General features: G+C 44.9%; 1 protein-coding gene across 3 annotated transcripts in view; it reads left to right on the plus strand.

The window, feature by feature from the left end:
* EPG5 (ectopic P-granules 5 autophagy tethering factor) overlaps nucleotides 1-25,885 on the plus strand; it is a 102,324-nt gene extending 76,439 nt beyond the window's left edge. For 2 of the 3 annotated variants that reach the window (XM_045789985.2, XM_087869850.1), the window contains exons 35-44: nucleotides 888-991; nucleotides 5,436-5,611; nucleotides 7,829-8,014; nucleotides 8,519-8,728; nucleotides 9,459-9,603; nucleotides 15,942-16,184; nucleotides 17,439-17,655; nucleotides 17,832-18,047; nucleotides 19,639-19,753; nucleotides 21,909-25,885. In XM_045789985.2, the coding sequence (XP_045645941.1) occupies nucleotides 888-991; nucleotides 5,436-5,611; nucleotides 7,829-8,014; nucleotides 8,519-8,728; nucleotides 9,459-9,603; nucleotides 15,942-16,184; nucleotides 17,439-17,655; nucleotides 17,832-18,047; nucleotides 19,639-19,753; nucleotides 21,909-22,091 (1,795 nt within the window). In that variant the 3' untranslated portion in view covers nucleotides 22,092-25,885. The remainder of the gene's footprint in view (nucleotides 1-887; nucleotides 992-5,435; nucleotides 5,612-7,828; nucleotides 8,015-8,518; nucleotides 8,729-9,458; nucleotides 9,604-15,941; nucleotides 16,185-17,438; nucleotides 17,656-17,831; nucleotides 18,048-19,638; nucleotides 19,754-21,908) is intronic. The other variant, XM_045789986.2, reaches the window with a different exon arrangement.
* Nucleotides 25,886-26,210: the final 325 nt, after the last annotated feature.

A 26,210-nucleotide genomic window follows, 5' to 3' on the forward strand; every position in this document is an offset into this window, starting at 1 on the left:
CAGGGAGTTGCCTTCTGAGTCTTTTTCCCCCTAAAAGCATACAAATAATGCGAGGGGAGCTTGTCAGGAGTTTGTTAAAATTACAACAGTGCTAGATATCACAGTATTTAAGGGGTTTTCACAAATATCAGTCTGTTCCTGGGACTCAGAAAACATGAGTGGCTTGCTCTAGTCCCACCACCAGCGAGGGCCAGATCCAGGAACAGAGCGCAGGACTTCCAACTCCTGTCAGGACTCTTGTTTGAACTCATGCTGCTTCAGGAGCTCGTTGAAGAAAATAGAAAAGGTTCTGGATCTTTGCTAGAGGACTGTCCTTAATCTACAAGCTTCAGGATTCCACGCTCTGAGACTGCTGGTAGACGGTGTTGTTTGCTTATTTCCAGGAAGAATTAATGGGACTTATTTTGATATTGAACTTTCTGGACCTAATTCAGAAACTAAAATGATCCTATAAAGAGTTTTTTTTCTTTGGTTATTTCCAGTCCATTTTTGGCCATCTTTCTGTTACATGGATTTTTAAAAAAAATTTTTTTCCATGTTTAAGGTAGACAAAATTGTTGAAGCCACTCTGAGGCATTTGAAATGTAACCAAGATACACAGGATGTAAATAGGGTATAAAAAGGTGTTAATCTATGTAGATAACACACTTCTGAAACTAAATTGCATTGGAATAAAGGTTTAGAAGGAAAGTAAATAAAAGCGTGTGGTTGATATTATGAGCTACAATTCACCTCCAGGGGTTCACAGCGGTTAAAGTGGTCTGAGTGTGTCTTGGGGCTACATAATACAGTGTCCTGCAGGCCTTAGGCAGTCCCTAGACTCTGGGACCTAGAGTGATTTAATCATGGTGCTTTTCTTTCTAAGCGTGTGCTTCTTTTATTTAAAGCGGCCAACGGCATTACCCCTGGCTGGAGAGTGATGCTGTGGTGGCCTTAAGCATTGTGCAGTTGTTCACGGACTGTATTGACTCCTTGCACGAGAATTTTAAAGGTAGGAGGATGTTATGTTCTGTCTCTGGTTAGTTATCACTCTCTCTAAATCATTCGGTTACTCTTTTGCCTCTCTCTGCTTTTCCTAGTTTGTTTAATCTATTTCAGTTGGGAGGCAGTCATCTTTGACCAAGGAAGGTCACTGATACAGATGGTTGGTGTGAAGTTTGTAACCTCTTACTGTTTGTAAAGCTCTGAGGGGTATCAGCCTTGGAATGTAGGCAGCCATTCTCTTCAGATAGTCTCTGTCCGTCATGGTAAACCTCATTCTACCTACTGTGACTCCAGCTTCTTCTTCGTGTTTTCTTTCTGTGCTTCATTTTGAGTGAATTCTTGAGGACTCTCTTCCAGTTTACTTGGGCTCTCCAGCTGTGTCTAATCTGCTTTAAAAAAAAAAAAACCTTTGAATTTTTTATTTCGCTCTGTAGAAGTCATGTTTGTCTGTTTTTCAAACCTGTCTGCTCCTTTTTGACAGCATCTTATTTCTTTTGTTTAAAATTCTAATTTTTATTTCTTTGAAATGTTTAAACAGACTTTCCTTTATGATCTGTATGCAGTAATAATGATCTGAAGCTACTATTGGAGATGGCTTATGCTACAGTTAGGTGTTCCTTCAGATTCTTGTACTTAGAGGCTTATTTCCTTGTGGAGTTTTAAATTTTGTATTGTGAGCCCATAGTTAGATTTTCTCTGTGGGAATTCTGTAAAGACCGGGCTGAGGGTGTGCCCTCCAGAGGAGATCTGCATTTGTTGCCGACGGGAGTTGTGTAATTCCTTGGCTTGTGGTTTCTCACAGCTGTGCTATAAACGGTCAGACCTCAGACTCACTTGCAGGTGGGCCTCAGTGATCACAGTCAACTTGGTCGCTTCCTCTACTCTGAGTCAAGGTGAAGGTAGAGAAGGTCCCTTTCTTTCCCTGATCTGCTCTTTCAGTGAGGGTACAGTCCTTAGGAGTCTCCTCATGCTGTTAGAACCCCACAGAAGCAGACAGTCCACGGGCAGCCGAGCTTCGATGTCTGTTCAGTACCCGGGTTTCCTGGTCTCTCTTTGCCTCTGGTCCTGCTGCTGGCCCTGTTTTCTTCCACTGAGCATACCTAGCTATGCATTTGCAGAGATATTTTATTTTACCAAGTGCATCTACATGTTTTATACTGGGAGGTTTGTAAAGACATTAGTTCCACCCCCCCCCCCCAAGATTCTTGCAATTGCCTCCTGTTTTTCCTATCTTGTTTTTGTTCCTGCCTGTTAATTTTTGTGAAAGTATTTATATCCTATCATACTCATATTTCCAGACTTTAAAGTGTCATGTTTCAGCCCAACATTCTGATATGTCTGGTCCGGTGTACTTCAACATTATGTGATGGTTTCTTCATAGAAACCTTCCACTCCAGCTATACCGCCTCACCTGCTGTTCCTTGAATGTCCTCGATTCTCCCCTCGCTGCTCTTGCTCAGGCTGATTCCGCTACTGGATGAAGCCTCGGGTCCTTTATATTCTTCTGCACGTGTGTTTATGCTCACGCGTTTCTCTCCCGCCTCTCACTCTTCATAGTGCACCTCTGCACTTTGAGTCCTTGGGGAGTAGACGCCGTGATGGAGCCAAACGTCAGAGATGTATTTGGGGCGGTGGCTGTGAAGATCAGAGGGAGAGGAGCAGGGGTGGGCAAGGAACGCCCTCAGACCCCCATGCAGGTGTAACACCTGGGAGAGGCGAGTGGGAGGGAAGAGCGGTGCGTTTGCCTGCGGTGCAGCTCCGACAAAGGGGCGGCCGGCCCAGCAGCGAATGCCAGGCCGAGATTCCACATCAGCCGTTCTCGCGTCGGGCAGAAGTGGCCAGCTCTGTGCTCAGTTGTTGGCTCCCCCGCAGTGGGTTCTGAAGCAGCCTGCTGGGCACGTTCTGTTTCTGACTAGTGTGCTCTGTGGCTGCCATGTGTCTGTGTCGCACGTGGTCACCGGCTGAACAATATGGTATTCAGTCCTTAAAAACAGATATACATGTGTACAGGAAATTTAGGTTTGCGGAAAAATTGAGCAGAAAGTACACAGAGTTCCCATATTACCCGCCCACCCCTCCCACACACATAACCTTCCCTGCTATGGACATCCCCCACCGGAGTGGTATGCTTGTTAACAGCTGATGGGCCTACACCGACCGTTATCACCCAGGGCTCATAGTTTACGTTATCATTCACTCTTGGTGGTGTACATTCTGTGGATTTCGACAAACGTGTAATGACACATATGCACCATTACACTATCCTACAGAGTGGTTTCATGGCCCGAAGGATCCTCTGTGTTCTGCCTACTCGCCCCTCTCGCCCCACTAATTCCTTGTGGAATTAGAACTAAAAAACCACTGATTTTTTTTTTCTTGTTTCCGTAGTTTTATTAGTTTCTCTAGAATGCCAAATAGTTGAAATCATATATTATGTAGCTTTTCATATCGGCTTCTTTCACTTAGAAATATGTATTTAAGTTCCTTCAAGTCTTTTCATGGCTTGGTAGCTCACTCCTTTTAGCGCTGAACAATATTCCATTGTCTAAATACACCTCATCCAGCATTTTTTTTTAGAGAAAGTGCGTGGGGGGTTAGGGGAGGGGCAGAGGGAGAGAGACAATCCCAAGCAGGCTCCCCACCCAGCACGGAGCCCGACTTTGGGGCTCGATCTCATGGTCCTGCGATCATGACCTGAGCCGAAATAAGAGTTGGTTGCGTAACCCACTGAGCTACCCAGGCAGCCCATCATCCAGTATTTTTGATTGCTCTTTTACATACATGCCTGATCTCTTTTAAAACATTTTTTTGACTGAACTGTAAGATGTAAACTCTAGGTACAGAAACATCATTCTTTTTATCCCCCACAAAACTTAAGCAGTGCCATAATCTCAGTGTCTATTTGATGAGTATTGGTAACATACAATACCCTAATAGTACTCACTTTTTTTTGGAAAGATAAACTTCTAGCTGCTGCTTATCATCATCAAAAATATTTGAGCAGCAAATTATAGTCACAAAGGCACTATATATATTTTAGTTTAGTTTAGTTTGGTTTATTTTATTTTAAGCAGGCTCTGTGCCCAGCATAGAGCCCAACATGGGGCTTGAGCTCACCACCCTGAGCTCAAACACCTGAGCTGAGATCAAGAGTCAGGTGTTTAACCAACCGAGCCACCCCAACTGCCCATATCTGTTTAGTTTCTTAGTATGGGGGACAAGCACTGTTTCAGGCTCTTGCCTGTGTATATAAAATAAGAAAGTAGTTTGGGAACGGGAGGTTTCATGGCTAACATCAGGAATTGGTAGCTGAGTTCAAAGTGAGGAAACAGAACTATGCAAAGCAGGAAGAAGTATTTTATTGTGGCCATTCAGTGAGATCTTCTGATCCAGCTCTCTCCTTTTATTCACGAGAAAATGAAGATCTGGAAAGCAAAATGAATGTATCTGAGCTCACAGAACTTATGTGTGTCTGGGCTGGAACTAGAAACTAAGTCTTGTCCTAAGAGATTACCTTTTAGACATCTACCTACATATCCATCCTTATTTAAACGAAACTATCTTTTATTCATATTTAAATAAATGCTACCTTTACCTTGTCTTAAAAGGTTAAAAACAGGTTGATATTTCATGTTGTGGAATAAAGTAAGGACTGAATCAAGGGCACAGGGATGTTGGAAATGATAAATCGATTGGTACCATGGGTTGATGCTCATTGGTCATTTTTCAAAAGCCACTACTAAGAACCACCATTAGGTTTCTGTTGTTGTGGGTGGCCAGCTCTCTCTTCTTTGACTACATTCATTCCTTTGCATAGAACCAGAACATCTGAAAAGCTTTGTTTTAGACCAGATGCCCCTTACATTGGCATTCGCTTTTGCGGCCCCTGAGGTACTTGATACTTGTGACGGTAATACTGAGCGATCTATGTCGCAGAGGAGTATTGTTTCAGAATAACTTAGCTGAGTGACAGTTAATCGTCTGGTTGTACTGCACCAAGGGTTACGTTTAGTCATGTGCAGCGTTTCCTTTTGAGCGCTGTTGGATTCCTCCAGGGCACCAGCTGAGTAAGTGCTCCATGCTGGTGACCGCGTATTTGCTGAGGGCAGCCGACTGGAGGGAGGCCTAGAAGTGGTTGGGGTTGTGCGAGTGTATTTGAGGTAAAAAGCCGTATCACTAGAAGTTTTAAAGAAAAACTGTTTGCCCCTGCTGTCTCCCACCTACCAGCTACTCATTCCATTTTCCCAAGAAAGTAATTATAGTACGGGTCTTTGCTGTTAATTTGCTGTCCGTGGTTTTTTTTTCCTGGCACATGAAAATCCTTGAAATTTGGTACTTATTGAGAACCCTGGGCTTTAGACTTTTAGTTTAAATTTTTGTTTCGTGTTTGTTTGTGTGTTTTTAAAGATAACCCAGGAGGGCTTCAGTTGTGTTTTCTGTTTGAATTTTAGATAAGCTGCTGCCAGGTGAGGAAGGAGCCCTTCGGCTACACCTCATGCATTATTGCGAAGTGTGCACGGCACCCAGAATGCCCGAGTTCATTCTGTACGCCTTCCATAGTGCCTACCGGAGACTGCCGTGGAGGGACCTGCACCCCGACCAGATGCTCATGGAGGCCTTCTTCAAAGTAAGCCCCTGCTCTCCGTGTCACGGTCTGGCTTCTAGGGAGCAGCCCGCTCGCTGTGGTTCTTGGGCACGGCTGCAGCGGCTGCCAGAGTGGACTGTGCCAGCATTCTGTGTTGCCCGAACGGTGCTTGTGAGAAGCAGCATTGCATGGAAATCCTTTCGCTGCGGGAGTAGGTGCCTAGAAGACATTTGGAGGGCCGTTTTTAAACCCAAGGAAAAATTTTGGCTGTCACCCCTGGACTTTCGTAAATATTATTGTATGAGTACATAGTTTCATGACTTTGTCATGCTCAGTCTTGGTGTCTCTGGGTTTGCACCTTTTTCTAGGACAGTATCGTCAGGCTTACATGTTGTTAAATGTTCTATTAAAGCAAAATGTAATTGGGACTCAAGCCATTAGTTTCTTTAAGCGGTTACATAGGGAATAATGCTGTGGGAGTTAGAAGTGCATCATAACAACCAATGATGCGTCATAATCAGATAAAGACCTGGAATGACTTAGAAAAATTGCTAATATGTGTGTGAGTCTTAGCAGTAGAAGCAGTAGTTGCAAAGGACAGCCCCAGTAGTGTCACTTACGTAGTGCCTGGCATTTTTGTTGTTTTGTTGTTACGTTTCCATTTCAAAAAACCCATTATCATCTTGTCTTAGCTTTTTATAGTCATTTCAGTTTATTTATTCAGAGTCACCAGTTCTTTTGTGTTTACTCTTCACTCGACGTCACATTGATGACTGCGACACCATAAGGGCTTTAATTCCCGCAGGTCCACGGTGGTCTCTGACAGTCTGTGACATGGACTGCAGTCTGCCAGCGCTGTCCGTGGAGAGCACCCAGGGCTGCGCTTGTTGGCCGCTCCTCCATAGCCACGCTCCAGGGAAAGCCCAGGACAGCTGTCTCAGAAATAAAAGCTTAGGAATGATTTTATAGCCAGGTTTAGTATATGAGATAGGTCCTGAGTAGATATTTAGCACCAGTATGAACATGGAAGAGAACGTTTGTTTAACGAGCTGTAGGATAGCTTTAAGTAAGCGGGTGGCCTCAGCTTACTCAGTGACAGATGAAATGGGAGCACGGCCCGTAAGGGTTGCTGTAGACTCAGTGCCTCTAGGAATTGTAGTCTAATGAGAGATGATGCTGACATGGCCGGAAACAGGAAGCCTTTCAGTTCCGTGTGTCTTGCTTGAGTAAGAAGGGATGTGTTTTGAGGGGTTTGGAGTGAGGATAGAGAACAGGTGATAAAGGAGGATGAGGGATCATTTTCTGAAAGGGAAACGAAGAAGCAGTTAGCATGATATAGTGATGGTAGTCACAGGAGGGCATGAATCATCACCAGATTGCATTGACTGTGATTTTATAAATGGAGTAGAGCTTTTTAATCTTCCTTTTAAATAGAAAAATTTATAGCTAGCCATGTTTTATTTTAAACAGACTGTTGAAATGGGCTAATAAGAGGTAATTCCGACATTGATTATATACTGTAAAATACATTTACCACCCCCCCAAACAATCCCTAATATATTTTAAATATATTAGAAACAGGATTTAATTAAACATTATGCAGTCATCAAAAATCATAAAGGCTAATGATGTGGAGACATTTTTATAACGTAACATTATACCAAAAGGCAGTATAAAAATTACATATGATGATATAGTGGGTCTCAAAGTATGGTCCTAGGACCAGCAGCATCTGCCCCAGCTGGGAGCTTGTTAGAAATCCAAATTCCTGCTCTCACCCTAGATGTAGGAAATATAACATTCTGGGGGTGGCGTCCCACAGTCTGTGTTTCAGTGAGTCCTCCAGGTGGTTCTGATGCACGATCAGCTTTGGGAGCTACTGACTAGTAGATCTCAACCTTTGTTCTGTCCTAGCCCATCTGAGGACTGTGATAGACTCCCCTGAGCATTGGTGACTGACTGTGGCAGGGATTTGCCTCCCTGGTTAAAGCTAGGGAAGGTCATTCCTCTCCTGTTTAGAATTAGTGGAATATAAATAATGAACTCTTAGCAAGCTGAAAAATGTACGCATTCACTGAGCATGGAAGAAAAAAATATTACAAATATTAAGTCTAAATCTTTGTGGAGAAGGATTCATAGATGATTTTTATAGTCTGGGAAAAAAGTTATTTTTAAATTTGGAAGCATTGATTTATACACATTTTTAAGAACACAGGCAGTTTAAAGGAAAACATTGATTTTGATTCATTTCTCTTTAAGGTGGAACGAGGAAGCCCCAAGAGCTGCTTCTTATTTTTAGGGTCTGTCCTGTGTGAAGTCAACTGGGTCAGTGTGCTCTCTGATGCCTGGAGCCCCAGCCCCCGCCCAGAGACCCGGGGCATGATTGTCTGCCTCCTTTTCATGATGATTTTATTGGCAAAGGAAGATCAGCTGGTAGACCAAGCAGTAAGTTTGGAGAGCCTGTGATGAAGACTTGGCAAGGCTTCCTAGGTCCTCACTCCCTACGAGGTTGTAGCTTTTCATTTGTTTCCCTAACACCTCTGTTAGTGTGAATATCTGCCTGGCATATGGGATGTGCCTTCAACTGGTGCCCGATTTTCTGGGATCGTTCATAATCTGATTCTGGGTTATGAAGGGAAGCACACTGAGTTAGAGTATACAAGTCAATTTTATTTTACCTCTCATTAATTGCTAGTTCTACCACTAGATCTGAGACTTCCTTTGAAGATTGGGTTCTGACTACTTACAGATTTTAAAGTTCATGTGTTTTTGCCAAGACCTCGGTTATTCCTTTCAACAGTATTTCTAGCTTCAGTAAATACTTACTTGACATCTTAACTGTTCAGTGCTTATCATAGGCCATCTTAGTGATCCTTCTGTAGACCAGAGACACGTATTTTGGGGCAACTGAGAACTCGGAAACTAAAGGAATATGTGTTTTATTTTTAGGATTCACCTCTCCTGAACCTCCTCGGACAAACAAGCTCACTCTCGTGGCATCTCGTGGATACCGTGTCATACCAGAGCGTGCTCAGTTATTTCAGCAGCCATTACCAGCCAGCCATCATCCTGGCAAAGGAATCTTCTGCGGAATTAATCATGAAGCTCCTAAGAGTGTCTGCAGGCCTTTCCATTCCTACTGACAGCCAGAAACATCTCGTAAGTTGAGCGGGTGCTTTCAAAGGCAGAGCGTTCTTCAGGGTTGTGGTAGTGGAGGTGCTACTAAGCACAGTGTCAAACCCTGTGACGGCTCAGTTGGAAAAGTTAGAGGCTGTGTACCATTGTGTACTCCTATTTTGTCCTCTCTGATCTTTTAGTTTTAGTTATCTCTCGTGGTAAACCTTCACTTACTAGCAGTACCACGTGCTAATGAGAGGTCAGAAGGATTGAGGGCGGCAGCTGTTGTGGGTTTCGAGATCTGGTTGTCATTGGCAGCAGAATGGCCTCAAAGTTATGAGCATGAGTTTGAAGTCTGACAAACTCCGGTCCCCAGCTCACTACCATTCTGACATTGGTTTTCTCATCTGAATTGGAAATAATACTTTGCCTCAAAGTGTTGTTGTGAGAATTAAGTTAGGTGATGAACATAAAAGTTTTTGGAAAAGTTGCTGGCAAGTAATTAGTGTGTAGTTAATGTTGCTTTTGATATAGTGAAAAAGGAAGATTGTTCTGGAATTTGGGAGAATGTGGGTTCTGGTGTAAGTATTACCACAGATTGGCATATCTCTAGACACAGGGCCCTTAGACACACACCTGTCTTCACATGGCCTCCTGCTCTGTCCTCGCCTCTCCCTCCCAAAGCATTCAGAGCAGTGACATGCTTCCAGAGAATACTCAGTTAACACTGCTCGCATGGATTCATATGAATGCTCCTTTTCTTGTTTGTCAGGATGCAGTTCCAAAGTGCCGAGCCTTCACTCATCAGATGGTTCAGTTCCTCAGCTCCCTGGAACAAAATGGAAAAATCACCTTAGCAGTCCTAGAAAAGGAGATGTCTAAGCTCTTGGATGATATCATCGTCTTTAACCCACCTGGTGAGTGGCCACGGGCAGTCATGTCTTCATTCAGTGGGTGAGTCCCTGCTGCGTGAGGCCTAGTGAGAGCAGGGGGCTGGGCAGGACACTTTCAGTCTTATTCCCAGAGAAGTGGTGCTCGGAGAGAGGACGGGCTCCCAGGGACACTGTCATCTCAGCACCGGGGGAGGCACAAATGCTAAGAACTTGAGGAGGGGATGACATTGTCGGATGCTGGTGTGAGATTAACAGGACTGAGGGCTAAACTAGACGGCTGGATTTAATAAGTAGGAGGGCACCAGCTGGTGAGCCGCATTCCGCGATGCTTTCGTTCTTCGCTGGGAGAGCCCTTCAGAATGTCCTGTAGATGTGTAATGAAACCGTGTGTGGAGAACTCATGCTCCCATAGTTTGGTGGGCTGGGTATCCTGACTGCTTCTGCTGAAAACAACTAAGAAAGCTGGACAAAATGCTTTTAAGAAACCAACAATGAAACTTGTCATGAGGTGGAAAATCTTAGAAGTCAGAAGCGAAGTGAAAGGAGGAACCCGTAAAGGTAGATGGAGGGCTGGGGCTGGCTTCCGCCTTGAAGGCTTTTATGGAACTCTCTTAGACTGGGGTGGGGGTGGGGGTGGGGCGCTAGAGCCCAGGGTCTTCCGGAGATGGGGACCTAAAAGGAGCTCATATTTATCACCCACAGGATGACATCTTCAGTGTCAGGATGAGGCAGAGATAAACCTGCCTCTGGGAGAGGAAAGCAAATACAGTGATCTGTTTGACCTGGGTGTTGGGTCAGATGTCTGTGTGGTGGGGAAAGAGCTACCTCTTTTGAAAATTAGTAGGCGTAAGTTGACCCTCATGTGGATTTGAAATATTAATTCCTACTACCTAGACTGTCCAGAGAAAAATCCGTCAACCTGGGAACTGAGTACAAGTTGTTCTGGGTTGGCAATGCCATTAGATGCCCGGTGGAAAGCACGCACAGGGCCATGTTGGAGAAACCTGTCTTCAGCTCTGGCCTCAGAGTTCCAAGGAATATGAACTCAGTAAAAAAAGAAAAAAAAAACCGTAAAGCATATAAGGAAACAAGGCTCCACAAGCAAGTCAGCAGAGAACGACTTAAGATATTGGAATAATTAGCACAGTAAACAAAAAAGTATTTTTATCTATTTGATGAAATAAGAGAGATTTGAAAATGTCCGTAGGAGCAAGAAATTATAGAACTACACAGCTTTGAGAGAGAATCCAATATTCTAGAAATGTAAAATATAACACTTGTAATAAAAACTTAATGGGTAAGTTTAAGAGCAGGTTCAACTCATCTGAAGAGAAGATTAGTGTACTGGAGAATACATATGAAGACAGTGTTCAGAACGTAGAACAGACGGAGAAAGAACGTGGAAGCGAGGTTAGAGGGCCTTGGGGACAGGCCGGGAAGATGGAACATACATGCAGTCGTCCCGTCGGAATTCCCAGAGAGGACAGGCAGAAGTGGGGGAGCCAGTAATAGCCAGAGAGACAGCAGGGCTGAGAATTTTCCAGGGCCGATGAACACGACACTCCTTAGATTCAGTGAGCCCAGCAAATCCTAAGCAGGACAGAGAAATTCTCATATCTGCACACTGTCACACTGTGGTGACGCTGCACGAGCGTCAGGGATAAAGGAAACAACTTTCACGTTCAGGGAGGAGGGGCGGACGGACGGACACCTACAAAGGAACAACATTTGCACTGACTACCGACTTCGCAGTCTAACAAAGAAAGCTAAGACAGTGGAACAACTTCGGTGTGCTGTGAGGAGATGACTTGTAACCTGGAGCTGTAAACTAAGAGAAACCATCTTTCAAGGATGAGGGTGATAGAAAGATATTTTCATTGAAAACTGACAGTGTTTGTCCTACGACATCACTGAAGGAAATCCTAAAGCACGTTCTTTAGGTAGAAGTAGAGTGATCACAAGTAAAAAGGCTTGGATTATAAACAGGAAGTGTAAACAGAGAAAGTGGTAAAATGTTAGGCACATATGGAAAACTATAGTAATTATGCATATAGGGTTTTAAAAAGCAAAAGAAACTATATGACTACAAGTATATATAAGTTAGGAAGGAGGTTGAGTTAAAAGCATTCTAAAGTTTTAGTATTTTTGAGAGGGCCAATAAATTGATCAAATTTACATCTTGATAAAATGTGAATGTTGAAATTGCTAAGAAATTCACTAAAAGAATAGAAATAAAATGTATAATTTCCAAGTTAGTGGAGGGAGATAAAAAGAAATGGCCAAAATGCATTCAGTCCAAAGAAGGCAAGAAAAGCTTGGAGAAGGTGAGAAAAATAACCAAAATAAGATGGTAAAATTTAAGTACATCAGTAAATGTAAATGGACTGATACTCAGCTTTAAAGACAAAGTTTGTCAGACTGGATTAATCATGAACAACATCCAGCTTTAAGCTGTTTCTAAAAAGTACATATAGAGCATAGAATATAGAAAGCTTTCTATAAGGCAATCGTATCAGGCCATTATTAAAATAGAAAGCTGGTGTAGTAGATTAATATTGGACAGATAGGACTGTGAGTCAGAAAGCATCACGGAGCAGATGATCTCTAGGGTGTTTTCCTGCTTTGAAGTTCCATGACAAAAAAATAAATAAAAGCATTAGGGATAAAGAGAGTCTTTGGAAATTGATAGAAGGTTTAATTCACCAGCAGGATATAATAATGATAAATGTATTTGTACCTAATAACACAGTAGCAACAGCAAATACCTGAGGTGAAAACTGACAAAATTAGGAAGAGAAAAGTCAAATTCACTCACAGTAAGAGATTTTGCCATACATCTCACAGTAATTAATGAAGTCAAAGGAGAATCAGTAAGGCTTTAGGAAGTCTGAAGGGCCCCGCTGGTTATAATGCACATGTGGACAAGGGTTTGCCCTGGACATGCGGAACTCTCACAGTGTGAGTCCCCCACACAATGGGTAAGGAACCTCACCGTGGTTCAGCTTAAAGCCAGTCTCCACCAATCCCAAAGGACTGGTGTGCAACAGACCACACGTGGTCTAACCACACCGTGCAGTGAACTTAGGAATCAGTAACAAAATATAACCATACCCTGGAAATCAAGAAACAGACTTTTAAGTAACAGATGATGGCCAAAGAAACAATCATAATAGAAATTTAGAAGATTTGGAACTGGATAAAAAACCAGAATGCATCCAAACTTGTGGGGTGCAGCTAAAGTGGCACTTAGTTTCTTGGCCTTCAGTGCTTACATTAAAATTTTTAAAAGATGAAGGTTATAAGATAAGAATTCAGCTTAAGAAGTTATAAAAAGAATAGCAAAATACAACCAAAGACTGTAGAAAGAAAGAGATAATAATCCAGAGAAGGTAAGTAGGAAGAGAGTGAGTGTGAAGAACAATGAAAGTGGCAGATAAATGTGTAGGCGAATCTACGTGAAATGTGACTAAGACAATAGTAATAGTAATGCCTCCGGGGGTTAAGGCCCCAGCAGGGGGAGCTGGTAGGAGTTAGAATGTTACAGAGCCCTTGCACTGTCTCAGAGCCAGTAAACATCAGACTTTGAAAAGTCAAGAGTGCGCGTGTAATTGGTAAGGCAGCCACTGTAAGAATGTTGGAACAGTGTTTAGCTTCCAGACCAAAAGAGAAAAAGTAGAATAAGAAATAATGAAGTAAAAGAGAGAAAAAGGGATGTCGAATTGGAGGAATAAATGGAAAGTATATTGTAAGATCGCAGATTTAGACCCAGTTACATCAGTAATTACATTAAATATGAGTGACTAAAATTATCACACTGGATAATTATCACACTGGTTAAAGGAAAAAAAGAAAGATAAAGAAGGGAGAAAAAGACAACCCAGTAGAAAAAATGAGCAAGAACCTTGAATTGACGTTCTACAAAAGAAGGTTCTACAAAAATGACCAGTGTATTTACGGAAAGGTGCTAACCATGTTAATAATCAGGGAAATGCCAATTAAAACCTTAGTGACAGATGATGACACACCCACCAGAATGAGTAAGGTAAGAAGGTTTCGATACAGAGTTGGTGAGTATATGGGTCAGTGTAATTCACGTACTGCTGATCACAGAGGAAATTGGTACAACCATTTTTAAAAGTGTGGCATCCATCATCTACTGTTTGCATATCCTATGACTCAGAATTCTGCTCCTTGGAGTATTCTAGAAGAAATGCACCTGTGCCCTGGGAAACGTGAGCAGTGTCTGTAGTTATGCATCTGAGGGGGTCCAAAACTGGAAACAACCCATGTGTTCAGTAGAAAGGATGAATTATTGTTGTATATTCGTAAAATAGAATACAGCAGTGAAAACCTGCCACCACATGGATGAATCCCACGAACGTTTTAATGTTTACTTAAATACTGTTTGAAAATAGGCAGCTATAGTATTTAGGGACGCGTAGCAATTGAAAGCTAGTGTCACTGAGTTGGAATTGGTGAACAAAAAATCAGCTGAAATTTCTTGACCATATCTGCAATATAGCTTTACCACACAGGGTATATAGTATGTTAGTTAAAAAGCAGATTCTGGAACCAGACTGCATGGGTTTTCTACCTGCTAACTGTGTGATCTTGGACTTCATCTGCAAAATGGGGATAATAGTCGTACCTGTTTCATATGGATATTGTAAGCGTGGAATGAGCTAGCGCACCTGACCTTTTAGCATCAGCCCCTCTAGCCAGTAACGTCCCGTCAATGTTAAAGGAAAAAAAGAAAGAAAAATTAGCAGGCAATACCGGAGAAATGGTTTTAGAGTTAATCAAATGTGTTTAGGCCGTGAAGGTCAGATAATAGCTGGCCAAGCACAGGAGAGGAGGGTGTTCTAGAAAGATCTTCATCAGAAGAGTGATAGGATCAGATCTGGTTTTTAAGAAAACATTCGTTGGTTGTGTTGATGCATAGGGAAAGGAGAGGGTGGGATCTATTAGGAGGCTTGCTATAGGAGATTTTTGTTCTAGGAGTCATGGTTAAATTAGGCACATTATTAAAATTACAATTGCTTTTGAGCTGAAATTCAGAGATAAGGCCTTAGAGAAGAATGCCTGTACCCATAGGAATGCGTGACAAAATATGCACTCAGACACATGCGTTGTTGAACTTACATCTAGAACTTTGGTTTCTGAAGTCCTTGCTTTGATTGTAAGTAGGTCTTAGAGTAACATTAAGTTAGAGTTCATTGAACGCTTGCAGGTGGACAAGTTTGATTTGATAGGTGTGGGGAGTAAGACCCAGAGTCCCCTGCTCTCACTGATGTGAATACGAAAGTCTTGTGGTGACAAAGCCCCACTTCTATTCCATTAAAACATTTTACCTAGCTCAGGAGAGCGAGAAGTAGTTGGCAAAAACTATAGCCTGTTGACGAATTTTCTCCACAAACTCCTGGTGAAAAAGGTTTTCTGTTTTGGGATGTAAGGAAGGAATCCACCTCAGTAACCTGCCCGTTTGCAGGTGTTTTGTACAATGAATTTGCTTTTTCTTACATGCTGTGTGCTCTTTTCATCTCTCAATTTTTTTGAAAGACCCATTTAAATTTTCGGTCTGTCCACTTTTCTTATTTTAAAGAAACAATGAAATAGAGCTGTTTTTAAGTTAAGCTCTTTTTTTTTTTTTTTTAAGATTTTACTTATTTATTTGACAGAGAGAGAGACAGCCAGCGAGAGAGGGAACACAAGCAGGGGGAGTGGGAGAGGAAGAAGCAGGCTGGCTCATAGCGGAGGAGCCTGATGTGGGGCTCGAACCCATAATGCTGGGATCACGCCCTGAGCCGAAGGCAGACGCGTAACCACTGTGCCACCCAGGCGCCCCTAAGTTAAGCTCTTTTAAGAAGGCTTAAAGGTGTTTCTTTTCCTTTTATGTTTTAAGTAATAACCTCTATTCTGGTAAATCATTCCAGAATATTGACAGCTTTGGCAGTGGTGAGGGTGAAGGTATTTTTTGTAGTCAGTTTACCAGGTGACTTCTGAGATCTATGTATTTGGTTTTCCAGATGAGCAAAGTTTGGAAGCTAAAGTCTTTAAGCACGTTCTGTTAAATAATTTAGTCTTTCACAGCCAGCTTGATACATCTCTTTATTAAAGTATTGCTCGGCCACCTGCTGTAACCAGGGGTCTCTCAGTGGTTCCTACTGTGCCCTTACAAAGTACTGATGTGCTGCATCCTGTCCTTAACAGCTAAGCACCATCCAGAGTATTCGTTCTGGTCCTTCAGGTTCAGCCAGTAGAATCATAAAATGGGCGCGGAGTGCAGCCGAGGTTGCCCACATTCTGTCACTGTTCTGGCAGTCTCTCACGGTGTGTGTGTGTGTGTGTGTGTTCCCCCGCAGACATGGACAGCCAGACCCGCCACATGGCCCTCAGCAGCCTCTTTATGGAAGTCTTAATGATGATGAACAATGCGACTCTTCCCACGGCAGAGTTCCTCCGGGGCAGTGTCCGGACCTGGATTGGGCAGAAAGTGCACGGGCTGGCGGTCCTGCCCCTCTTAACAGCAGCCTGTCAGAGCCTGGCTTCCGTCCGCCACATGGCTGAGATCACGGAAGCCTGCGTCACTGCCTACTTCAAAGAAGGTGCGCAGCTCTCTTTAGGCTGGTCCTTTCCAGGGGAGAGTGAAGCTTTGTCAGAAGGAGGTACCTTTCCAGACCCTCCCCAATGGGTGATTGCCCCGCTCAGATTTCCTTGGTAATGTAGCTCATACTTCAGGGTGTACCTTGTTTGCAAAGATCTGCAGTTAGCAGGAGAGCCTATGGCCCGTGTCTGTCAGTACAACCATGTTTCCGTGGAGGGAACCGCTAATGCATTTTACCGTGGTTTTGGACGTCAGACTGGCCCTTCTATGGTAGGCACATTGTGTACATCACAGGCCTAGCCATGCTCTTCAGAACAAGTGTTATAACCAGAATCTTTATAGGAAGACCCACTATGTTATTTTTCTCCATTTTTGTCACTTGTTAAAATGAGTTTTCATGTAAGTCTTTTATTGTTTTTTTGTCAATATTAGAAAGAGGTCAATCCCCACCCCACCCCCACCTTTTAAAAACCTTTCTTATTCCCTAACCTCCCTCTAAACTCTGATTCTGGAAACAACGTGGTCTGATTAAAAAGAATGGCTTGGATTAGCGTTACTCAACTCTGATACCTAGATACACATCGTTGTCCACACAAGAGGAGAGAAAGAAGGGTGTTAGAGCAAGAATGCCAGGAGGTGCCCGTAACCTGCTCCTTCCCTTTCTTGGCAATCCATGACCTGTCCCCGTGTGCCCCCATGGAAGGTGCTGTGCACTTCACCGTCTCCCCACCATCATTCCCCCCAAAGACTTGAGAACCGTTAGGATAACACTCTGCTTCAAATTCATTCATGTTACAAAATCAAGACAAATTTTTTTTCAATTTCCATTGAGGTATGAATCCAACTAAGCTTTCAAAAGGAGAAATACTTCAGTTGGCTAGAATAATAATAATTTTCCTTGGAAAAGCATAAATTTTCATAACATACTTAAAAGGTATTAGATGAAGTTAAGACCCTTAGATGACTGGACAGGCAGTGTCTACCTGCGATTTTAACGACCATGAAACGAGGAGAAGGGTGAGTCTGAGAGCACAGTCCTCAGTCCTGACTTTGGCCCCCCAACAGTGGCTAGCAGGGGCACAGGCATTCAGCGTGCGGGCTTTCCAGGCTGAGCCGCTGGGCACGTTTCCCTTGGGTGGCCTCCGGGGCCCACGTGCACTTGACATGAAGCTAAACTGGAAAGATACATGGCAGCAGTGAAACCATTTGATTCCTGATTTTATCTTGCTGTCTTTTCTTGGTGCTCTTTTCTTAGGTTCCCTCAATCAGAATTTCGGATGGGGCCCCATTCTGGTGTCCCTTCAAGTTCCTGAGCTCACCATAGAAGAATTTCTGCAGGAGTGCCTGGCCCTCGGCAGTTACCTGACTCTCTATGTCTACTTGCTTCAGTGTCTAAATAGCGAACAGACTCTCAGGAACGAAATGAAAGTGCTGCTCATCTTAAGCAAGTGGTTGGAACAGGTCTATCCCAGGTTCGTTGGCCCCGTGGCTGCTCTGTCACACTCACTGTATTAGTACTATCATCTGTTAGCCTAAGCTTTGAAAGTACTAAATGTCCCCTATCCTTGAGACTCAAATGTGGACTTTCGGGTCAATGGGAGCGGAAGGAACCCACTTGTAATTCTGTTTTCCTCCTGGGCCCCCCCAGCTCCACGCAGGAAGAGGCCAAGCTGTTTTTGTGGTGGCACCAGGCCCTGCAGCTGTCCCTGATGCAGACGGAGCAGAGGGATTCGGTCTTGATAGAATCTGTCGTTCGAATTCTGCTCATGCTTCAGGGCAGGCTGAGCCTGCTGGCCGAGGAGAGGCTCAGCTCTGGGATTCTGGGGGCAATTGGTCTGGGCCGGAAGTCGCCCCTGTCGAACAGGTAAGGAAGCACCTGCCACTGCTCTTCTAAATGGGCCTCAGCATCTGCTCCTATTTAGGGAACTAAGTTTTTGACTTAAGGGCTAGGGTTCCACCATAGATTAAAGGGGAAAAAAATCAACACCTGGTTATGTCTTTATATTTTAAAAAACATGCTTATTTTTTTCTCATTTTAAAACAACTTTGTTTTCATGTTTAAGGAATGTTTTCTTAGTAGTATCTCTTGTTGTATTTTGACTCTGTAACTTGACCACACTGCTGATTTCTGTCTGGTTTTGAGCCAGTGACAGTGTGCAAGGTTAGGGTAAATACCCCAGTTAGCTGCTTCACTGCATACTTCGTCAGGGCCGTCCAGGCCCCACGAGGCACTCAGTCTCCTAGAACTATAAGTCAAGATGAGTTAAAGTTAACTGATAAGAAGGATAAGTAATGAGAAACAAGTCTTAAGTTTTTTTTGCTAAAAAATTCCAAGGCATGAAAAAATTTGCCACTAGCCTCCCATTTTATCTTACTTTATTTGCATAATGGTTTTCTTTCCAAGCCCTTATCAGTGTTGAAAAAGAGTTCTCCTACCATTCTCCTGTCAGCATTCTTGTGGAATAGCCCCCATCCTTTTGTTGCAACTTTAGCGAATCACTCAGTCCAAACTGGTTCACGTCATGTTTCTTTGTTTGTGATGGAATTTAGGAGGACTATGTGATTTTGATTCGACTTAAATTGTGGTAGACTACACATAACATAAAATGTATTACGGCAACTCTTTAAAAATGTGCAATTCAATAGCATTTAGTACATACACAGTGTTGTTGCAGCCATCAGCACTGCCTCCTTCCAGAATGGTTCCGTCACCTCAACAGGAAATCCTATACTCATGAAATAGTTACTCCCTAGACCCCTGGCGCCTGCGTCTCTGGCAGCCACTAACTGACTTTCCGACTTAATTATATCTGTTCTGGACATCTCAATAAATGGAATCATATAGTATGTGGCCTCGTGTCTGGCTTCTGTGACTTAGCATGAAGTTTCAAGACCCACCCACGTTTTATCATGTATGCGGTCCTCACTCCTTTTAATGGCTGAGTCATATTCCGCTGCATGATATCCCACATTTTGTTTATCCATTCATCAGTTGATAGGCATTTGGGCCATTTACACTTTTTGGCTGTTGTGAATAGTGCCGCTATGAAATTTGTTTACAGATTTTTGTTAGAACACCCGTTTTCCGTTCTTTTGGGTATATGCCCAGGAGTGGAATTGCTGGGTCATATGGTCACTCTGTTACTGAGAACTGCCAAAACCTATTTTCCTGCACCGTCTCGCACATTCATACCAACAATGTCTGAGAGTTCCGATTATTCTGCATGTTTACAACACTTTCATTCTTGAGTCTGAATGTTGCTTATGTTGTTGGGGCAGTGATAATGGAAGATTAATGCTCCTTCTTGATCTTTTTTAAGATTTTTCCTGAAAGAGCTAACAGCAACATTAGGTCTGAAATGTGTTTATCTTGTTTTTAAAGAGAAAATGTGGTATTTATTTTAAAATACTTACTTTAATAGTCTTTTACTTCTGACCTCTCCCTGGCACCTAAGGTTCCGCGTGGTCGCTCGAGGCATGGCCGCCTTCCTTTCAGTTCAGGTTCCTTCCGAGGATCAGATCCGTTTGAAGCCTGGCACGGAATTACATCTGACCCCAAAAGCTCAGCAGGTCAGTAAAAACAGCTTTACCCTTCCGGGGTAGGAGTCCTTCAGCCGGCCTGCCCTGGAGGCAGGGAGGGGGCAGCGCTGGTCCTTACAAGACGACAACACGAGCTGGTCAGTGTGCTCTGTGCACTGGGAAATGGTGACTGCACGTGCCTGCCTCAGATTTTAAACCGTCATTGTAGGCGCTTGCCGCGAGCACTGTCACTGCCATCGTAGAAGCAGCAGGGCCATGGGTAAGCAAGGCAGTCCAGGAGCAGATTTGGTGCTGACGAACATGACCATGCTGACCGGCCCCCTGCTGGGGGCTGGGCACTGGCACAGGGGTTGGGGCCACAGTGGAGACGATGCGGTTCGCTGAGCTTTAACTTGGAACCAAGGTAGCGGGTCCTGTTTTGTGAGTCTGGTGGTTGACCGCTGCTGGCTGCTTTTGGAATAACCAAACACAGGCAGAATGGTAGCTCTGAGAAATGATAGTTGGTTCTAAAAACATGGAAGGCCACATGGCAGTGGTCCCATTCCCGGAACTGGTCTCACCTGTAAACAGGCTGGCCACGTGCACACACAGGTGTCTCAGAGAAAACGATGGCTAGCATTCTTGGGTCCTACTACGTGGCAGGCACTGTTGTAAGTTTTCTCTAGCTTGGTAGAACCTCATAATCCCCCCCCCCACCCCATAGGGATGGTGAGGAAGGGGCACGGGGAGGGGTGGAGCGCCCTAACTTGTAAGTGCTGGGCGGGGCTCCCTCAGCCAGGGGGCTCGGCTTCACACTCGCAGTCCCTTCTGTGAATGGCAAGCGCTTACAGCCCCAGCTCTCCCTCCTTCGCAGCCTGGCCGTGTCCAAGCTAGCCACGTGCCAGGTCATCTCTTAGTTATCAAGAGCAAGCGTCCAGCGATCCAGTCAGCAAGTTCTTCATGGGCTTCTTGGTCTGTATAATACCTGATACTTGTCATGGACTGACTGGACAGCTGCTGTTTGAGTCCCTAAAGTCGTCTATGAGCCATGTGTGAACTCGCCACAGGTGGGCAGGTGGTTCTCCCGAGGGCCGGTTGTGAAGTCAGCACGATGCATTTGCGGGTATATTTGAGACGTCCATGCGCTTCCGAGGCTGGCAGGTCCCCTGAGCCTCACCTCTCTGCCTGCATTCCCTTACAGTGACAACTCCCGCCGGTCCCCATTCATTCTTGTTCTTAGGTTGAACTCTCTTCGCACAGCAGTTAGCTTGGTATCCAGATCTCGTCAGTTTATTTTCCACTCCAAGACGACTTCTTCGGCCCCCTGGCTATTTATTTCTAAGCTGCCAGTTCACTTACCATCCCCAGAATCTTCTCCCTCCTTGTTTACTCAGCCAAGCAAATTCCGCCATCTAAGCTACGTTCTCTGTGCCGTGGTCCTCCTGTCTGAGATGGGAAGGCGTGGGCGACTTTTTGGTCACTTTCACCGTCCTGGGCATGGGTGAACCTGTATGTTGTTCTGATTTTGTTTTCTCCAAATACAGTCTTTTTTTCAATTCTCCCACTATGAAGGAAAGAAATTTTAAAAATTATGGAATTAAAGAATGTAAAGAGGGACATGGGAGCACCTTCGTTGTTTCTGGCAGGCAGAGCCGGAGGAACTTGATCTGTACTTTGTTGACTGATGGAACTGCGTTATTGTTTATCCTCAGCTGCACTTAGACACTGGTTTCTTTTGAATTTCATACAGTTGGTGTAATATGACATGATTTTGTAACCTAAGAACAAACCCAACAGCAAATCAAACATCACACAGGCCATTGGCACCTGGGATTTCCGGTTTGGGCTCTAGAAGGAGAGGCAGCAGGTGATCTGGTGGAGAGGGCTCTGTACTTGCACTGGCGTGATGGAGGACAAGGCAGTAGGCCAACCTGCTTGTAGCAGGGGCTCTCTGTGGGGAAGGGTTGAGGAACAGCACAGGCCAGGAGGAGGGAGGGCCGGATGTGGAAGATGGCCAAAGCCAGAGAAACTTGAGTTGCTGGCTTCCTTCCTCTGTGGTTAATCAGTGCCTGCCTTTGGGACTTCTAGTTTTGTAGGCTTCCAGGAGGCTCACAGTTGTACCAGATAATGGCAGGTGTGCTGCACCTGTGGGAATCATGTTCTGTGCAGTCTGTGTGGTTTACCCTTTTGTCTTCGTGTCTTGTAGGCTCTGACTGCTCTTGAATCCTTGACATCAAGTAAGCAGTATGTTGAATACCAGGATCAGATATCACAAGCTGCACAATTTATCAAGCATCCTGGCCATTGCCTCCAAGATGGGAAAAGCTTCCTGGCTCTTCTTGTTAACTGTCTCTATCCGGAAGTGCATTATTTGGACAACATACGATAGTAACACTGAGTATGTCAAGAAACCCTGTTGCCGTCTATGTTTCCATTTGACTTTGCTGTTGCACAAGTAACTTCGCTCAGTCTCACTGCAGAGCTCGGTTTGGCCAGTGAGTTAGTTGACTGAGATGCAAGTCGGGAGGCACTAGGTAGTTCTGTTGCGCATGTGCACATGCGTGTGTGTGTGTGTGTTCTCAGTTCTTGAAACTTCCCGGGGCCTTTTTAGTTTCTATGTTCACCCAACAGGAGAAACTTAGGAGTCGCACTTGGGCACAGAACCACTCTCAGCTTTTGGGCCCCCAGTCACCTCATAGGACCCTGCACGGGGCTCTTTTTGGGTCTCCATTTCTGTCTTCCCTGTTTTGTTTAAATCTCAAGACTGCTGTGCCAGATCTAACTGCTTTGGGAATCATGTAGAACCCTCACTTTTGAACCCCATTTGTGTTCCTTCAAGGTAAAAGAAGCTTGGAAAATTTCTGCATTTCTCACATGTGGGGAAATACACCAGCTTAAAAGTATCACTTCCTTCAGAATGGAGATAAGAATGCTGAATTAAAGTGAGTCGTTGTCTAAAATGTGGCCACTTGATCCCGATTGTAGTGGACAGCAGAGATGGTGACAAGTCCATTTCCGTCCAGCTTTGGTCCTCATGGAGAAGGAACGTCCCTGTTGACTGAGGTGGCACGCTGGTGGCGTGTGATGAGCACACTGCCCAGGCGTGTTTTGTGTGACCCCCATGGTGGAGAGTGTGGTCACTGTAGACATAATCCCTGTGGAACCTACCCTGGCCCATTCCCTCATTCACATCACTTCCTCCGTCCCTGTAGACATCAGAGTTCACAACTCTTTTTAGACACCGGGCTTGAAATCAGAAGGCCTTGCTGTCTAGAGAGAGAGACAGAGTCTGAGAACTTGATGCTCTGGTCCCTGTGTGTTTCTTCATCTACATTTAAACTCAGGTGAAGTTAGCACCTGCTGAAGCACTTGTCCGTGGAAACTTGGCTTTTCCCTTTAGCCCTGTGCCTTCTGTTGGTAACAGCTCACTCATTACCAGTGCCTGTCCAGAGTGCGCCGGCTGCTTGCTCTCATCATTTCCCCCCTGGAATGAACAGTTTGGCTTTTGTCTTCCTAATTCTCTTGGCTCAGAATTGATTTTGTTTGTTCAGCTTGCATAATATGTCTTCTGTTCATGAGTTACTTATAACCCAAGGATATTTACCTAAAAATATCTGAACTGAGAGCTCTTAGCAGGGGGTAGGGATCTAGGTTAACGGAGTGAAAATCTGCTTCCAGATATCCTTATAGAGCGCTTCCCCCAACATGTGGACGTTGTGCGGGAGCTGCTCTTCATTTCAAACTTCTCTAGTTGGACTGAACACTTCTGCCTCACAGATAGAGATCATCCCCGTGCAGCCCCCAAGTCTGTGTAGGTCACGAGGTGGCCATCTCAGAGGGGCGCGTCGCAGAGCTTCCCCGTGCTGTGTAAGAAAGCGTTAGAAGCTGTGAGCAGTTCGGTGGCTTATTTGGCAACAAAGATTTTATGACAGGAGGGGTTTTGTGTGCTGTTTTCTCTGAGGAAGCTGTAATTATTGGTATCCTAGAATGTGAAATTTTTGAGTGACAGTATGTACATTTTAAAGAAAATTATGATTAACCTATTAATTTTCAAAGGTTTGTAATATTTATAATGTGTTTGGTCTGTAAAAACTATAAAAAATAAAATCAATCTTTGGTTGTAGCTGGCAAGAATATGAATTTTAGGGATCTCACAGTATCTTGTCAAGTATTTCAGTTAAAGTTGATGCAGACTTTTATGCTTGATGCCCTCTATTTTATTTGACACTGGAACTTGATTATCAGAGGTGGTCGGTGAACGTACTTCCTCTCTGGCTCCGTCGGGCTTAGCAACAGTGGAAGCTTGGCTCACAGCGTAGCCGCCTCGGAGCGCCTCTGGGCCAAGAAAGCGCTTTAAAGACAGTGAGATAGTTCAGAAGGTGGCAGTGCTGCTGTAGCCTCCTGGGGCAGAAGAGACCGGCCTCCCCGTTGGCTTTCAGCAGTAGTGCGCCTTGGCTGCCAATAGTAGTCGGCCTGCCTGCGGAGCGCGCAGGGCCCGTTTCCGAGACCGTTACCGTGTGGCTGTGCGGATCCGGCTGGACCCGGCTGGACCCGGCTGGACCCGGCTGGACCCGGGCCGCCCGCCCCAGGCAGTGCTGGAGGCGAGCTAGCCCACACCTTCCCCGCATGTGCCATGGGTGGCACCTGCTTCGGACTGGGATGTCTGGCAGCTTCCTGGTCGATGACAAGCTCCTCCCCTGTGCTGCTCCCGTCTCCCCGCCACTCTGCAGCACATGGAGGATGGTCGGAGAGGCACCCTCCGTCTCCCCCCTCTCCTGGCTCCTGTGCCTGACTGCGACAGGTGAACACGGCGGAAAGCTGGGAGGCGCAGACGCCGAGGACAGAGGTTGTGCGGATGTGTGTGTTCAGCCTGATGGGGGAGCTAGGACCCACCCGGCATGTTCCCAGAGCTCCTAGGCACGCAGAGAACCTCATGATCTTTTGGGGGCTCAGTCACATCTGCTTCCTGGGGTTGCCGGAGTCACTCAGTTCTGAGGCAGGGGCGAGCCTATCCAGAAAATGCAAACCCCCAGCGTAGCCAAACCTCGCTTTAACCAAGTTAAAGGTTACTAAAAGTAACCCAATCGGTTACTAAAGTCAGAATGTCCACGTTGTACAAGGTAGAGTGTCCATGCCCTTTCTTCCTTTTGAATGAAGGTGATACATAGTTTTCTACTGGGTTTTTAACAACGCAGATTAATGATTTCTTCTGGAGCAGGAAGCAAATGCTGTAGAATTGTGATTTTTAAAGTCAGCAGGGACATTACAGTTCATGTGGTCCCACTTCTCATTCAGCAGGGATCCCCAGGCCTGCTCTTCCAGCCTCCCCTCTTGACCCCCCTCCTGCTTCTCCTCTGCCCTTCCCTCCTCCCCCAGGCCAGTAGTCCCACCCCTCGTGGGCAAGCCCAGTTGGCCAGTGGCCAGCTCTCTGTAGTTCTGATTTATGTTGTGCCAAAACTGGCCTGATAACATTGGTAATTGTTTGGCTGGAGCAGGCCAGGCCGGGGCTGCTCTTCTATTCCTCAGACAAATCTGCCAACATTTCCAGACCTCATCACACCTCTTAGTCCACCTCTTAGTCTTCAGGCTAAATGCTTAGTGCCTTCAGTTGGCCCTCTTCCCCCCAGTGTCTAACAGGGCTGCTTTTGGGGAAAAGTACCCAAGTTAGCCCATGGTACGCCAAAACGGCTGTGTCCGTGAGTAGCCAGGCCGGGACTCGGGAGATGAATGAGGCTCCAAGGGCACAAACTGGAGGCAGCCCTCACCTGCAGGCTTCTGGAGAGTGTGTTTCCTTCTGCTCTGTGCCCTCTGCCTGGCCCCTGGCCTGGGGTCAGTCACAGCATCGAGGGCCAGACAGCCAAGTCCACTCCCCAGGACCCGTGGACGGCATCGGCTCTCAGCAGCTGTGCCCGTGGTTGGCACATTCAGTTAGTGAATTCAAACTCCAGACCTTGCTTTAACATCAGTTCCTGCCACAGACTGGTCTCCTCCCTGTCTACATGATGGGCTTATAATAAGACTTTGCACATATCCTTTAAAACTGCTCTTCACTTTGGACCAACTTTATGGCTTATTTTGAGGTAGTAGTTGAATTTTTTTCTGCTCAGTTAACTTTGTCTTATTAAACAAAATGGAGAGTATAATGTTGGAAACAAACATGTTGCTTTTTTTTTTTTTTTTAAACTATCCTCGTACTGATCTTCCGTTTGAATCTGGGTTGAGCTGGATCAAGTTCTTGGCTTACAGCCAGGCGCTCATACTGACCTTGTTCTGGTCCGTGGTGATCCTCACGCTTCATAGACCCACCACGTGTCCTGGAGAAGCTATAGTTGATGCTTCCTCCAGTCTGGATAGGTTTCTGATTTCTGATGACAGTAACTTGAAAAAAGTAAAATTAAACTACTGACCCCGTTTTGGGATAATGAGATCACTTAATGAATGTTGTTTATTATAAAACTTTTATTTTTTAATGTACAGATGTAATATGTCTCATTGAGCACTGAAGGTT

The sequence above is a fragment of the Ursus americanus genome, chromosome 19, assembly GCF_024610735.1.
Source record: "Ursus americanus isolate L20-20 chromosome 19, mUrsAme1.1.p, whole genome shotgun sequence".
In the NCBI taxonomy this organism is placed as follows: Eukaryota; Metazoa; Chordata; class Mammalia; order Carnivora; family Ursidae; genus Ursus; species Ursus americanus.